This window comes from Marmota flaviventris, chromosome 15 (assembly GCF_047511675.1).
Source record: "Marmota flaviventris isolate mMarFla1 chromosome 15, mMarFla1.hap1, whole genome shotgun sequence".
Taxonomy (NCBI): Eukaryota; Metazoa; Chordata; class Mammalia; order Rodentia; family Sciuridae; genus Marmota; species Marmota flaviventris.
Window position 1 is genome coordinate 61,115,005 of NC_092512.1, and position 16,943 is coordinate 61,131,947.

Below are 16,943 nucleotides of genomic sequence, written 5' to 3' on the forward strand. Positions count from 1 at the left end.
TCTGGGACTTGGATTCAAAGAGTCAACAATACATTCCATCACTTTGATAACTGCTCAATAGTTGACACAAGGTCCATAGATGAAAAGTTTCAGTTTGTTTTTTTTGGCTTGATAAGAATGAAACACAAGATTAGTTATTTTAACACTTCTTAACGAACAAGGATTAAAAAAAAGATAAATTGAGTGATTTTTAATGGATTGTCTTCTGTATCTCAGAAGAGCAAACCTTATAGTTCATTTTTTGTTTGGGATTCTACTACAAAAGGAAAAGAATATACATTATCCCTCCCCTGTTAGATTGATATTGCCAGTATAATTGTCCTCTTATACCTCATCTGAGACAATATCTGAGTAAGAAGAAAAAAGTCTACAAGAAGCTTTTTGGAACAGTTGTGTCTTAAAAACAAGTAAATTCTGATTTTTCATTTTTCTCCCATTTTAAGACTACATTTTTATGTTGAAGTTAACTGGATAACAGTTTTCTCAACCAATGGCAGACACATTGATTTGGTTCTTCCTTTGTAGAGAGTGTTCATCTGGGACTTGGATGAGACAATCATTGTTTTCCATTCCTTGCTTACGGGGTCCTACGCCAACAGATATGGGAGGGTGAGTACCAATAGGCATCCATTTTTAAATTTCTTTGGAATAAATATGCCTAGAATTTATTTTGTTGTCCAAATAAGCAAAATTTAAATTGATGTCATAAATTCAAAATATAAAAAGGAAAATAACTTATTGCTATAGTCAAATATACAAGTAAGGCATATTACATAAAGGAACCAAAACAGATTATTTTTACAACTTTAAAAATTAGACATTATGCTATTAAACTCATGCTTATTTCAGACCCAATGAATAAACATGATTGAATGCTATCTAAAATACATAGGTTACATAGAAAGATATTTTTGTGTTGTATTTTTTATTTGCCTTGTCCTTTAATTCCCAAAACATTAATAGAGCAAATATTTTACTTGCTCTTATCTTCAGTGATGAGCAGTATTGGTATTTAACTTTTAAAATGCCTGTTATGTATGTCTTTACATGTTCATTGCTATTGGGGCTAAATGTATTTGAATGGTTTGCATGTTTAGCAGTAGACTAATACATCCATGTTAGAGCTGAAGTATTTATCTTGGTATTGTAGTAAAGAAGAATATTACAGACCACCTCTTATGAGTAGATCATCTATTTCAATGTATTCTACATTTGGGTTTCCCAAAACCTGAAAATTTCTTTTTAGTATATTGCCTATTGGTTTTATAAATATTTCCCATGAAAAACTCAAGTTATTTAAATTAACTGCAGTTAATTCCTGAAATTCTCCTGTAAATGATATTTCTAGTTTTTTAATCTTTAAAGAAATAATATTAATTCATAGATCCTTGAAGCTATTGTTTTGGAGCCTGAGAAACTGAGTTCTTACATCTTGATGACTCCAGGGTTTTATCAGAATTAAATATTAAAATTGATACCCATAAATGGAGTATGTTCTCATTACAAATAGGCCAAGTATTCTTTCTTTCCATAGATATTTATTTTAATAAATATGCATTGAGTTCCTGTTGTGGAACTATTATGCAATCTGGAGGTGAAGGTATGGATATGATCACTTTAGCTTAACAATCCAGCTTTCCTAATCCTAAAGTCACACCTAATCACAGAAAGGCTAGAAGCACACATGTGTACACACACACACACACACACACACACAAGAACAAGGATATTGCATAATTTGAATTTCTGTCTAGACATATCTATAAAACACAGTATGTCCCATCTTATTGCTAAGTAAATTCTCTATGAGAAGAAGATAATTAACAAATAAAAGTTCATAGAATCAGTAAAAAAAAAAAAAAAAAAAAAATTTTGTGTGGCCAGCACACAATGAGGATTCAGTAAGCATGAGTTGTGTTGTTGTCTGTTTTGTGTTATTTCTTCTATCAATACTACTGTTAAACCTATTTCTATAAAAATTGTTACCTAAAAATTTATTAAACACTGAACTATCAACATGTCGTGAATACGCAAAGCCTTGAATATCTTCTCAACTGAGCAATTATGTCACTTCAGCTAACTCTTAAAGAAGAAAGCTGGTGATTGGAACTCACACAAAAGTGTGTGTGTGTGTGTGTGTAAATATAAAATTTGAATTTGCTTTCATATTTAAGTATCAACCATAAGTATTTTAGGGCTTTACCAAATAGTATTTGGTTTGCTTATTTAATTTTCTCATACTTGGGCATATCATATTTCTCATATAATCCTCAAAAGTCAACCTTATATATTCTTTAAAGTATGTATGGGTGATCAGAATTATTTAATTTTAAGTTTACCCTTTGTTGATAAGTTGAGGAGGCTGAGGGGAAACTTAAAGAAGCCTGTTTTGAGGAAGATCTTCCTGAGGGTGACTTTGGGCCTGAGGTCTGCATGTGGCCATCTGGAGAAAGCCTTCTAAACAGAGGAAACAGCCAGTGGAGACAGGACAGGATTTGCTGTTTGACAGACAGTGAGGCCCCATGTGACTGAGCTCAGTGATGAAGACAGAGCCTCAGTAGAGATGTGGTTGGGGATGAGGACAGGTTTCAAACGGCCTCCCCAGCCATACTTAGGAAGGCTGATCTCACCACATGCCACAGAAAGTCATCAGAGAACTTCAAGGGGGAGGTGAGCTCAGAGTTACAATTTTAGAGTACTTAGCAAATTGTGGAGAATTAATGGTAGGGAAAGAAAAATAGGAATCTCGATAGGAAGCTTTAGCAGGGATCAGAATCGTTAGCAGTAGAATTAGAAAAGGTGGGATCCTGGATTATTTTCCAAAGAGAGAATAGAATTCAGAAATTATTTGGATTGGAGTAGTGAGTAGTTAAGAAACAGAGAAAGTGAAATATAATTCCCAGGTTTTGTCCTGAGCACCTGTGAAAATAGTCATGTATTTGTCGAGATGGGGAAGAACCACTTTGAAGGAAAAAATGTAAAGTTTAGCATTGGTCAAGTTTGAGATGCCTGTTAGATGCCTATTGGGATAAGGCAAGGAGGAAGTTGTAAGGTGAGCCTGGGGCACCCAGAAGGACTGATCTGGGAAGGAGATGCCAAATTAAGGCTCAGCAGTGCCCAGTTTTGGGGTCAGAAGCTCCCTAGGGTGCTGGCTTGATTTCCTCCTACACATTTATTGAGCATCACCTCTGTGCTGGATACTGTGGCTGAATTGCTATCTCATCACCTGGAGGCATCTCTTCTTGTCAGGGTGACTAGAAGATGCATTACTGAGGATGTCAAGTCATAAGCAGAGCATGCAAGAAAGCTTACTCAATGTTCTCACTAGAGATCATTAGAGTTGATCCGAATTTGCTCTCACTTCTCATCAAGCCTTGTAAAAATATGTGGTTCAACAAGGATACGCCCTAGCAATAACAACTAAGCTGATCCGAAGGTCTTGCACCACTTTTGTTCCCCTAAAGTCTAAAAGCAGTTCAATGGCAAGACTGCTTTTTAGTTGTGTTCCTGAGCATTGTCAGGGAAGCATGTGGCTTCCTACAGACACATAAAGAAATGAATGCCTGACAATGCGATAGCTGTTCTGTCACTATGGAAACCAGATACCTGAGAAGAAGCTTAGTCACAGTAGCTTAGGCAACTCAATGAGTGGGCCATTCAGTAAGAGGATACAGGATCTGGTTGATATAATGCAAAATAGGGCATGTTACAGCAATATATACCAAAAAAGAAAAAAAAAAGTAAGGGAATGCCCCACCTTCCATGTAATCCTAGCTGTGGGAAGAAGGCATGTTGGGTGTTACAAGAAGTGTTGTTTTATAACAAAGGCAATGAGAACAAAAAAGAGGGTGCTGGAGACTATACAGCTGTGGCTAAGGAGGAGGAAAGAAACAATATGGTAGCAGGAAAGTAAGTCTCTGGTTGCTACTATTAATTTGGATGCTCTTAGTAATGTCTCTCCTAGCTGTCATTTTTTAAAAATATATTTTCAAAAGTTACTTTTAAACTCAATACAAATTTCTGAATTTCACTAAGGAAAATTAGTCTTGGTTTTTAATGATTGATTGGTTGGGTCTCTAAAATAGATATTATAATCCAATTGTTAATATCATAGTACATACTCCAGACTTATATTTTAAAATAAACATTGTGATGATAACTCAAATTTAATTCCCCCTCTCATGGTAGGACCTCTTAAGATATCTACACCAGTGGCTTGGGTGTTCTCACACTTTCTGTTTATTGTTATTTAGCTAGCACCTGTATCTTACAGGGATGTGGGCTAGAATGAATCTTAAGTGTATGAGCCTCATTTTACATAAAAACCAAAACATGAATACTACTTTAAACAGCATAAAGCTTAGTATGTATAATTGTGGGACCTATTAAAAATTTCCTAAATGCCCAGCACTCATTTAATTCAACATTCATGCTCTTAAACTGATACAGTCAAAGGTGTTTTACAGACATGGAATTGGGAGAGGTTAGGGACCCAATGTAGAAAGCATGTTCAGACCATGTCAGGCATGAGATAAGTATTCAGCAAGTACTGGATATATTTGAATGTAGGTGAGACTTGACTGTTAAAAATATATTTGAATGTGGGCATGATGGCCAGTGAGTAATTAGGTGGCAGTGTCCTCAAATATGTGGATTTCCAGTATGTGAAGTGCCCCAAGAGCTGAAAAGCCTATAACTTAGAACTGAGTCTAGATCTACTTGAATTCAAATGGTGCTCACCCATAGCTTTTCAGCTCTTGACCTTGGGCAAACTATTCTTGCTGAGTCTCAATCCACCTTTTCATCCATAAAGCCACTTATTTGACATGTAGAGTTGTTGTAAGAATTGAATCATGGATTTGAAAGGCCCAGCATAGTGGCTTATGAATGGTGACAACCAATAGTAAGGCAAGCATGAGTGGACTGTTGCCCTTGTGGCTGCTCTTTGATATTTGTTTTATAATCTGCCAGGCTTCTAAAGGGATCTCGATCTTCAGAGTATGAGTTTACATGGTGTAAACCTCCCTGGTGGGTGTGATCATTCAGCACATTGAGGAAAGGAGAATTTCAGAACGGTTATCTAGCCCATTTCATCCGAACACTCCAGTTAACCTGAAAGACGGTTGTTCCTATTCCACAGGGGACGACACTAATCTCAGATCTTTTAAGGATAGGCCTGTCAACAAGGGGTAGGGAGAATGCCAAACCCTTAGCATGACATAGTACAGCAGGACACCTAGCGTCCTATTGGGTTGTACAAGGTCTGACTACTAAAATAGTATGATCTCTCTTTTTTGGAATCTCTAGATCAGGGGTTGGCACTCTCTTTGTAGAGGGTCATAGAATGAATATTTTAGGCTTGTGGGCCATATGCCTGTCATAACTTCTTAGCTTTGCTCTCATAGTGCCAAAGCACCTATGGATGGCACATAAATAAATAAATGTGGCTGGGTTCCAATAACATTTGACTTATAGTTCCCATATTTGAGTTTAATGTAGTTTTCATGCCTTTTGAAATATTATTTTTCTCTTGATTTTGAAAGTCTAGATCAAAGATTGACAGGTCCTGCCCCAAAGGACAAATCTGGCTTATGGCCTGCCTTTATAGGGCCTTTCAGCTAAGAATGTTGTTTACATTTTTAAAGCATTTTTTAAAAATAAACAAAACCAAAAGGAAAATGTTATAGACTGTGTAAGGCCCACAAAGCCTAAAATCCTTATTGTCCCTTTAGAGAAAGGTTGCCCCTGTTCTATCATGCTCTGAGTTTCTTGGTGATTCCTTTTATTCTGCTTCAGGCACAGAGACAATTAAATGACAGTAACATTGTGGCTGATAAAACTGTGTACTCAATGCCAGTGTCACCTCTATGCATCTGGAGGTCCAAGGAAGCACAGGTCAGCACATGAATTCATTAGGGCAGATGCAACAGCCACAGCAAATAGGCCTGGGTGGTTCAAACACAGTGGAGCTGCATCATTTTCTCATTTTACAGCCTAGAGTGGATATTCCAGGTGACTTGCTTTGGACAAGGATCCATGGTATGGATATATTGGTTTTGCCGTCTTTACAATATAAATATAGCTTTCAAGAGTCCTGATGATCATTGCCATCATCTGACCCAAAAGGAGAAAAGTCAGGGCAGCATGAACGAGAGGTGTTATGAGACAGGCTGAGAAGGGGCACACACCTCTGCCCATGACATTGACCTCGGCCACACAGTTCAGTACCAAAGAAGCTGAGAAATATGGCCTTGCTGTGTGGCCAGGAAGAAAGAGAGAATGGGTTTTAGTGAATAGGAAGGAGTCACAGGATTAATTCTCAAATTTTTGATCAATGGGTAAAACCCAAATCATGCTCTGAGCAACACTGGCAGCTCCAGCCACCCAGGCAGACCAGTGCCCAAAGCTCTGGGGCCATGGGGGCTCCAGAATGATGAGTGGCCAAGGCAGTCCCACAGGGTGGTACCCTGACTTCATTTTGTATATGCTAAACTAAATCAAACAATGAGATAACTTATGGTTCAACATATAACTCCTGGATACTGTGGAATGACATAGACTCTAAACTCTCAAACCAACAACAACAAAAAAAGCAAACACACACACACACACACACACACACACACACACACACACCCCATACAGAGAGTGTGTGTTTTCCTGAACATTAGAGGGATCTGTAGCTCAATAAGCCTTTTTATCCATTCCTTTGCCCCTATTCTGAAGTTCACTCTCTGCCACTTTCATTGCCAGCTCCTTCCTCCTAACCACCACTAACAGAACTGTATGTTCTTGCTGCCTTATTGAGTAAAGCCTTATTTTTCTTATTCATGAATGTCAAAAGGAAAGAGTGAAGGAACAGGAATCCTCCCAGCCTCCCAGCTTCCCATCCACCATGCTGCCAAGCCATCACCAGCTTCAGACCTCCCTTGCGGTGTGGCCTTGGGAAAAGTATCTCTGCCTCATTTCTGCTGTCGTAATCTTTCCATCTATGATATGGAGGCAATTTCAGGGTTGTTAGGAGAATCATCAGTGTGAAGCACCTAGAAATATACTCATGGACACTCCCTAAATAAGAGCTATTATATTATTGCTTATTCTGGGAGTTCAGAGGCAGGAGGGAGTAATTGTGCATATTTTGTTGTTCCGGCTAACAGAGGAACAACAGGAGGAAGTAGACAAATCATTTCAAGAAGGGTCAATCCCTATCAAGTATTGGAGTATAAAGATTTGGAGAAAATAAACATCATCAAATATGTAGAAGTGGTAGTTAAAATATTGCACCTTTGTTCAACTTTTACAGTTTACACTGTTCTCTCAGATTTCTTATTCAGTTAGTTTCTTATTTTTTCAATGAGGAGACTTTGGCTCAGAAAAACTAGATTATTCACCCAAGGAAGCACATCTATTAACTGGCAATACTAGGAATCAAGTCTAATCTTCTAATTGGTCCATTGCCCTCAAAGAAGGGCTGTATACAGCATTGAGTGTCAGGACTTTGTGCTGTAGGCATGGGGATGCCATGAACAATATTAAACAGCAGAGTGATATGATCAGAGTACACAGTTGGGGAGATTATCTGATGGCAAAGAAAATTATTGTGCAGTACGCCCAGTAGGAAATAATAAAGGCCTAAAAAGTGGCTGTAACACTAGAATGGGGGGAGATAGGAGAGTGGTTACAAATGAAATCTTGATGGGTCTTTGGGTTGGATTTAGCTGTTCAGCCTTTCCTTTGGCACTGCATGGGCCCCTATGTGTTGAGTCCAATTTGGCCAGGTCCACTCTGGCTTTCTTCTTTCTCTTTGTACCATTTTTTTTGGCAGCTCTCCCGTGTTTGGGATTCATTGGGGTTTCTCCACAATCAAAATTAATCTTTGGAATGGTGAAGTTCTTTTTCTTAATTCTCTGCTTGGGTATTATTTTCATGATGTTGAAAGGCAGTCTCTTAAGTAAGGAGAAAATTAGCACAGTCCAGTGTCAGATATCTAATCAGTAAAAATTACCTGATTAGCACAACCACAGGTTTTGATTTTTTTCCCCTCATTCAGGCAATAGTTCAACCACAATTTGTTTTTCACATGCATGCAATTCCTTGTGGTAATTCAGATTATTTTTTAATTTGCATCAGGATTCTCAAAACATTTAAGGCCACCTGTCCAGTGATAGGGACTTATAAACTTGAAAAAAAAATGAATATTCTCTTGATATTGTCCTTTTAGAGAAAGGTTGATAAGCAGGAGAAAAGGCATCAATGGATTCCTTGGGTCTCACAAAATTATTGAACATATCATCTGAATAACATTTTTAGTAATGTTTTATAAAGGAAAAAAACCTTCAGCATATAATTTTTTCCCTCTTCTCAGATAAGGTAGCTAATTTGCAATGCTTATTCTTAATCCTTCCCCTATGAACAACCAATACAGGGCCATAAAAAAAAAAAAAAAAAAAGCTACTTTTGTATTCAGAGTGCCCATTCCTGTTTTTCGGCTTCTTTTTTTTTTTCCCCAAACAAAAGATCCTGAATAGGGAGAATTTATAAATGACATTCAGGTCCTGTTTGTGGCTGTAATATTAGCATTCTAAGTAAGGAATTGTTTAAGGGGCCTATAGTAGATCCCCCCCCCCCCCCCGCTTTCATTTGATTGATATTGCCTAATGATTTGTCCTTGATTTGAACATACTTAATGAGATTTTCACATTGAGCAACAAATCCTCATAGCATTACACCTCATTGGGTCACTGCAACTCTAAGTCATTGCTTGCCAAGGAAGGCTTAGCTGACTACATAAAATCAGTGCAGGTGGAATTTAGGAAACTTATCATTTATTGCATAAATTAAAAATGTAAGTACCATATCCAGAGGAACTAGTCATACTTTCTGAAACAGTTGAACCATCTTCCAGAAGCAATTTTGAATCTAAGATTAATAAATAGCAATTTTTAAACAAGATATATTCTGCATTGTGATCCAAAGTGGTATAGCAATTTCTAGAAGTTTGTGTAGATTTCGATCTTACAGAATTATTAGAAAGATATATATTCAAAGAGGAGAGGTACTAAAAATATTTATATATTTTAAATGTATTAATAAATTGAAAATGACATTATGATAATAATTAAAAGGCAAACATTCTCTTTTGGGTTTTATTTTTTGTTTGTTTTTAGTAAGAACACCATAGTTACTTTGTAGATCCCAATTACAAATTCCGAATGCTATAAATATCTAAAATTGGAATAGTGACTTAGATATTAAAATAATTATTAAATATCTGAACTTAATTGAAATTAGCCAATTTTATTGTCTTAGGAATTTGCTTGCTTTATTTTACTGTTTAATTCTTTGGTTTTTCAGTGTAGAAAAATAAAGTGGAAAAAATAATAGGACAAAATATGCAAAGGCATATAAACTGGAGCTGCAGTAAAAATAGGAACAGTTTTTCTTTTAATGCTTTACTGAGTATATCTAAGCAATAATAAAGAGAAACTGCTTCCTCATCAACATTTTGCTTCTATTTTTAGCTTTTACAATAAAATTGAAATGACTTTTGGACTGTACAAGATCTAATGTAATATCTGGCATTTGTGGCATTATTAAATCAACACTAAAAATCTTGGGTTGTATCCTTTAAAACACAGTTACATAAAAAGTAGAGAACTTTTGTGGTTAGATAAATGGTTAGATTCAAGGCTTCTAGAAAAAGGAGAAAAGATATTTTGTTTTTATATTCAGAAAAAAATGTTCTGGATCTGAAGAGCCAAAAAGAGATAAATGGGTTTTCCTTCAAGTTTCCATCTCTTTGGAGTCTCAAAGGGCCATGGACACACTGAGCCCAAAGTAGAATTGTTGAGAAAGAAAAATTAAGAAAATCTTTACTGAAGCAACCCCAATTCCATAGAGGTTCATTATTGCCACCATAAATACAGTTCATTGTTTCTTTGAGGCTGATAGCTGAGTGCTGCATCTTTTTTCTCTCAGGTGTTTGTGATTGTTTTAGTCAATGAATAAATCTACTTTTCTCCAGAAGGCTAGACTGTAGTTCTTTTCTGACGATCATGTAGTTATTTTGTGCATTGTGCCAAAATATTAGGCAGGTAGAGAGCACTGAGAACGGGAACTCACAGAGCTGACCAAAGCCAATTGGGAGTAGTTGAGAAAGGACCTTGTCCGTGGGTCACTCGTGATGCTCCATTGTGGCTGACCATGATAAGACTTTGGCTCTGTTGACTGCAGACAGAATTCAGGGTATAAAAGATGTTTTGCTGTCATGGAGACAAAGCTTCTGAATTTACAGGAAAAATTATGTATACTTATGCAACACCATCAATAGAGTGTTTGGCTGCTTTATGTTTTCTTCAAAAGCATTAAAAACTCTCTATTCTGACCTTCTCACCAAGCTTTGCTCTGAGTTGAGTGACCAAAGGACTCTGAGACATGATTTACTTCAGCTGTCGGCGGTAAAATTAGATCATGGCTCCTTTCTCTCTTTCTGCATGTCTATAAGCCACTTTCATGAACTTGTCTACAACATTAAAAAAGTGTAACTTCCTGGGGAGAGGAAGAGAATAGGGGATGAAAACAGACCCCCTTCAAAACAGTTAATATTTACAAAATAGAGAGGATCATATATCCTGTGCAAATACAGGAATTAGCAATGCAGACATAACTGTAATAGTGCTCAACATAAACAAGCACAAAATAATCTCAGCAGTGTAAACTTCAGCTTGGTCACTGAATAAAACAAAAGTATTATAAGAATGTATCCACCGTCCCTCTTTTCCAAGAACCTGCAAGAATTCACAATGATTTCCTATTGAGTAAGATCCAATGCTAATATGAGGTGGTCTCTGTGTTAAGACTCCATCAAAAGAACTTGTCAGAAGAGTAGTAATAGATAATGTTCAGTATCTTATCCTTCTAGCATAGAATAGTTTAGTTGTGGATAATGATCATTTAAAAACATTCATAAAGTAATTCAGAAACTTGTACCACCAAAAGGCTCCCTTCTCGAGTTGCACATGCAACACCTCCAGGGTTATGTGGGCTCTGGTATACAAACACATGCCTGGCTATGCACCCCTCCCCTGCCTGAGTTGCCATTTGTTTTGGCCTGACCCAAATGAGTTGTGCAGAAAGTCAGATTTTATATTTATAGAATACCAACATCGTAGCATACTGTAATTCCTGCCTTCAGGGAGCTTATGAATTAATAAGAGAAGCTGTTGCTAGGAGATGAATGCATCTTCAACAACAGTCTGTCTGGGGTAAAACTGAACAAAGGCCGCTCCAGATCACTGAGAGTGAAACTGCAGAATCTCTAGTGGATTAAAACTGCAAAGAAGGAACATGTCTCCCTATTCATGACAAGCATTTCCTAGAAGCTACCATTATTTAATTAGTTGAGAAATTGCTAGTAATAGGAGGTCAAATGATAACACTGGCATTGTGGATCAGGAAAAAAGAAAAATCAGGATCCACAGGAGCCATACAACCAAAAAAAAAAAAAAAAAAATGCCAGAGGGCCTCAATGGGGTGCTTCTAGGGTTAAGGCTGTTCTTAAATTACATTGAGATTTCTCCTTTGCAGCTGATCAACATTGCAATGTGACACTGACATTCCTAAATGTGTGCAATGAAGATTCTTTGGCTACAATTATAAATATAGGAGTTCCTCTGAATACTTAGAAATATTCTATATGATTAAAAATGAGTGCAGTTGATAAAGGCAAAGCAGAGACTGACATAGTCTTGGGTATATTCTAAATCCTCACTCAAGTCTGTGTGCAGATAACCCAAGGAGGTCCTAGAATGTTCTCAATAAAGGGGGGACAGATTGAGGAACTTTACAAGGCTTTTGTGATTTTGGCTTTTATTTTATTTTATTTTTGCATTTTGAAAGTATGGTTTGGGCATGCTTTAAATTTTCCAAATTCTTTTATTCCAAGGTTTCACCACCAAAAAGACAACCATCATGTCTCAGTGAATATTTTAATATATTTTTAGCTTCTTATAGAAACTCCCAAACATCTACAAAAGTAGATGGAATACTATAATGAAACCCAAGGTAACTTCTCCAACTGTAACAAATATTCAGTCCTAGCCAACCTTGTGTCTATATCCCAGCCACATCCCGCTTCTGCCTCTCTCTCCAGGAATGACTTTTCAAGTCAGATATCAGATGTCATATGCCTTGATTTGTATATATTTCAGCATGTATTTAGGATTCCATTGAAAGTTTTTTTAAAAAACTAGAAATAACAAATGGTGCTTAGTACTTTAGCCATTTATCAAAATTTATCATTTCTTACCAGCATTAAATATCTATTAGCTGGGGCTGGGGTTGTAGCTCAGAGGCAGAGTGCTTGCCTAGCATGTATGATGTACTGGGTTCAATCCTTAGCACCACATAAAGGTAAATAAACAAAATAAAGGTGTTGTGTCTATCTATAACAAAAAAAATTTTTTAAATATCTAGTGGTTATATTTCTTTAATTTTTTAAGTGTTTACTTCTAATTGTAGTAAAATACACATAACATAAACTTTACTTTCTTAACCACTTTTTTAAGTACATAGTTAGGCAGCATTAAGTATATTCACATTGCTATGCAACCAATCTCCAGAACTACTTTTTATTTTCCAAAAATGAAAACCTAATCCATTTAATAATTCTTCATTCTCTTCTACCATACTTTCTGGTAGCCTCTATTCTATTTTCAGCTTCTGAAATGTCAGGTACCTCAAGTGGAATTATATAGTATAATCTTAGTCTTTTTGTGACTGGCTTTTTTCACACAGCTCAGTGTCCTCAAGGTTTATCCATGTTGCAGCATGTATCAGAATTTCCTTCCTTTTAAATGCTACATAATGTTCCATTGCACATGCATACCACATTTTGTTTATCCATTCATCCATCAATGAGCGCTTGGTTGCTTCCACCCTTTGGCTGTTGTAGGAGTTCTTTATATAAGCCGGATATTAACCTCTACAAAGATATGTGATTTGCATTTCTCCCATTCTGTAGGTTGCCTTTTAACTCAGTTAATTGTGCCCTTTGAGGCACATGTTTTTAATTTTGATTAGTCAGATTTATCCAGTTTTTCTTTTGTTGCCTGGACTTTGGATATCATATCCAAGAAGTCACTGCCATATTCAACGTCTTGAAGCTTTTCCCTTAAGAGATTTAGAGTTAAGCTCTTATATTTAGGTCTTTGATCTATTTTGAGATAACTTTTATGCCTGACCAGGTTAAAATCCAACTTTATTCTTTTGCATGTGAATATCCAGCTCCCTGAACACCATTTCCCTATTGAATGGTCTTAGTCCCTTTGTCAAAAATGATATGACCATATGTATGGGGTTTGCTTCTGGTCTTTCTTTTCTATTCTGTTGGTCTATATATCTGTGTTTATGCCCAAACCACATGTTTTCATTACTATTGCTTTGTGATTTTTGCAGTTGGGAAGTAAAAGACCTCAAACTTTGTTCTTTTTCAAAACTGTTTGGCTATTTAGGATCCATTAAGGTTCCATATAAGTTTTAGGATGAATAGGTGTTTTTTTTTCTGGAAAAAAAATTGGACAATTGACAAGAGATGCATTAAATCTATAAATCAGTTTGGTAGTATTGACATAAATCATACATCTATAAACATGGCATTCTTTTTTACTTTCCTGTAGTAATACTTTGAAGTTTTCAGTGAACTAGTCTTTTTTTCTCTCCTTTGTTTATTTCTAAGTATTTAATTATTTTTGTTGTTTGCTATTGTGAATGGAATTGTTTTCTTAGTTTCTTTCCAGTTTGGTCATTGCTGTATATAGAAACAACCGATTTTTGTGTGTTGATCTTTGTCTTTCAGATGTGTTTATTAGTTCTAGCAATTTTTTTTTTTTTGCAAAATCTTTGAGATTTGCTACATGTATACAATCATGTCATTGCAAACACATTATTTAATTCTCCCTTTACAGTTCAATGCCTTTTATTTGTCATTCTTGAATAATTGCTCTGGCAAGGACTTCCAGTACTATGTTAAATAGACATGACGAAAATGGTCTCCTTGTCTTGTTCTTGATCTTAGATGGAGCTCTTTTAGACCATCACCATTGACTACAATGCTAGCTGTGAATTTTACATACATGACATGTGTTATGTTGGGGGTAGATTCTACCTGTTCCTGTTCATGGAGCATTTTACTCCAATGAATTCGTTGGTTTATTTATAGTTATATTTCATATTTCTCTGGTGATTTTCCATTTGTAGATTCTCATTTAGTCTTTTTTTAAAATTTTTATTTAATTAATTAATTTATTTTTATTTCTTACATACATAACAATAGTGGAATACATTACAATCATAATTATCCATCCACAGCACAACTTTTTTTCCCCCTTTAATTGAGTGTTTCTCTGGAAGTAATCAGACATCCATCCTTAAGTCTGGATTCTCTTGACTGCATCCCTGTTCCATATTTAACGTGTTCCTTCTTCCCCTGTGTTTCCTACAAACCAGTAGCTAGATCTAGAAGTTTATTAAGATTTGGGTTCCTTATGCTTTTTTCTTTCTCTTTTTTCCCTTTCTCTCTTTTACTTTTTTTTTTATTACAACTTCATAGATGGGGTATATTCTTCCAATAAGAAATGAATGTTACATTTTTTTTAATCTTCAATTTTCTGGTTGGACAGCCTCCTCTAGCAGTCAATTATGGGATGTTCTTCTTTATCCTATACATGCTTTCTCTTTAGCTCAAAGACAGTAAATTAAGAAGAAGAAAACTCAGAAGTTAGGGGAGTTTTCAAAGCCATAAGGTCAAGTTTGTGTAGATTCTTCTACCAGAAGTTAAAGGAGTAACAGTTTCTATTGCGAATAACTAGCACAGAGCTGTTTCTGATGAAACAAAATTTTAAGAGGATTCAACATTCACTATCTTAATTTTGAGCCTCCCTTCCTTGAATAGCCATACAGTGTTTTTGCATATCCTTGATGGAGGCTTCAGGTCACCTCTGGCAGAGATGGGTGTCTTCGGTGGCTCTTGAGGAACAATCTAACAGGTGCCTCATTCCTTGATTTTCTTTGTACCAGCAGAGTGAATTTCAGTTTATTGGCCATCATATCAAGTCAGAGAGCAAATGTGAATTAATCTAAAGGTATACCTGATAGCTAATTTTAAAGGTAGATTCAACTATCCTACTTGCAGCTTGAGTGTAGCCATAGGCATTTTCTCTATAGGTAGCTTTCTTGAAAGTCTCAGTGTAAGAATAAATATTCAGCAGACATCTATGTATAATCTAATGTACTCACCTTGACTTGGAATTAATTATTGACATTAGGGAGAAATGCTAATGCTCCCATCAGAGAGTCAAGAAATAGAGTAACTTTCATGTGTAATCAATTGGATGCTCTATTTGTGGAAGATCTTTTTTGCTTTTAAGTAATTAAAAAAAGATTTCAAACTCATATCCTCTTCACGAACATGCTCAGTCCAAATTGCATGTAACTCACCTTGAGTGGACAGAACAGTAGATGTAGTTTGTCCCTAAACTGACACAGGGAGACTCCACTGCTCCTTCTTGATATGGTTGCTGTTAGTTTCATATTACATTGATATTCATTTTTTTCTTTTGTTAATACCAGGGCAGTTTACCACCGAGTTACATCCCTAGTCCTTCTTATTATTTTTTTTTTCTTTTTTGAGACAAGGGTCTCACTAAGTTGCCAAAGCTGGCTTGGAATTTGCAATCATCTTGCCTCAGCCTCTGGAGTTGCTGGAATTATAGGCATGAACCACTGCACCCAGCTTTGTTGATTATTTTTAAAGTGCTCCCACAGATTTATCCCTTGGCCCTACCACAAACAAGACTTCTCTAAAATAGTATGATGTTAAAGTACAGGATCATTTTTTTTTTTTTTGAGCACTGAAAATTTCAAAGACTGCACATTGAAGGTACTCAAACTGGAATATACATCAACAATTATCTCTATAGTCATGTATCACTACCAGCCATTTGTTAGTAAATTTGGGCAAGGTCAAGATTTTGCCACCACCCATTTTTCTGTTATTTGTTAATTTTGAGTGTAAGCAGTAGATTTGGGCTTTGCTTAAGTTCTTACTCAGAGTTTCACCTTTAAAGATCACACATTACGTGATTAACAGACTCAAAGTGATCATACTACTTGGCTATCAAGTGACTGGATTTTTTGAAAAAAACTTCTAGATTTTATTTGAATTGGTGTAGTGCCTGGATCCCATTTGAATGACATTCCTGCTCCTCAGTTTCTGGATCTTTAGACTATGGGGCACCTTTGCCAGTTTCCTAGAGGGGGGTCATCTTTCCTGGAGGTGAGAACCAACTCTGTTACCAAGAAGATTAGTTGCCATAAGGAGAACCAATGGCATTCCACTGTTAGGACTGGTCATGCTACATGGTCCCAGCATAGCTTCCACCTCAGTCAGCTTTACTGATCCCATTACCCCACTTCAGGGCATGCACAGTAGGCCTACCTCTAGGTGTACTCCACTTCACAATAGTGCCACCCTGAACTTCCTTCTAATGAAAGTTGGAAAACGTGCCTTCTCAGGGTGACCGTCTGAACATCACATCCAATTAGAAGACACAGTATTGATGCATCTCTTGCATTCATGGCCTGGAGTCCTGTGTCTGGATTATTCCGCATGACTACTGTTGCAGTAGTCACGGGAGAAATGACTGCAGTAGTATGAGTGGCATTTTATAATCCGACAGGCACTAGTTCAGAATTTTATATATACTGCCAAATTCAATCTCACAAATAAAACCAACTTATTCCCATTTTATAGGCAAGGGTCTTGAGGCCCAGAGGTTGAGTAACTTACCCTGACCACCATCAACAAACAGCTAGTAAATGGCAAAGTGAGAATCCCAGTCTAGACTCGGTGACTGCAGAGCCTGTGCTGTGATCCAGAGAGTCTG

General features: G+C 36.5%; 1 protein-coding gene across 7 annotated transcripts in view; it reads left to right on the forward strand.

Annotated features, from left to right (window-relative positions):
* The window catches only part of Eya1 (EYA transcriptional coactivator and phosphatase 1), a 150,086-nt gene that overhangs the window by 78,179 nt on the left and 54,964 nt on the right, over nucleotides 1-16,943 (forward strand). For all 7 annotated transcript variants that reach the window (XM_027947492.2, XM_071601995.1, XM_034635755.2 and 4 more), the window contains one exon: nucleotides 526-609. In XM_027947492.2, the coding sequence (XP_027803293.2) occupies nucleotides 526-609 (84 nt within the window). The remainder of the gene's footprint in view (nucleotides 1-525; nucleotides 610-16,943) is intronic.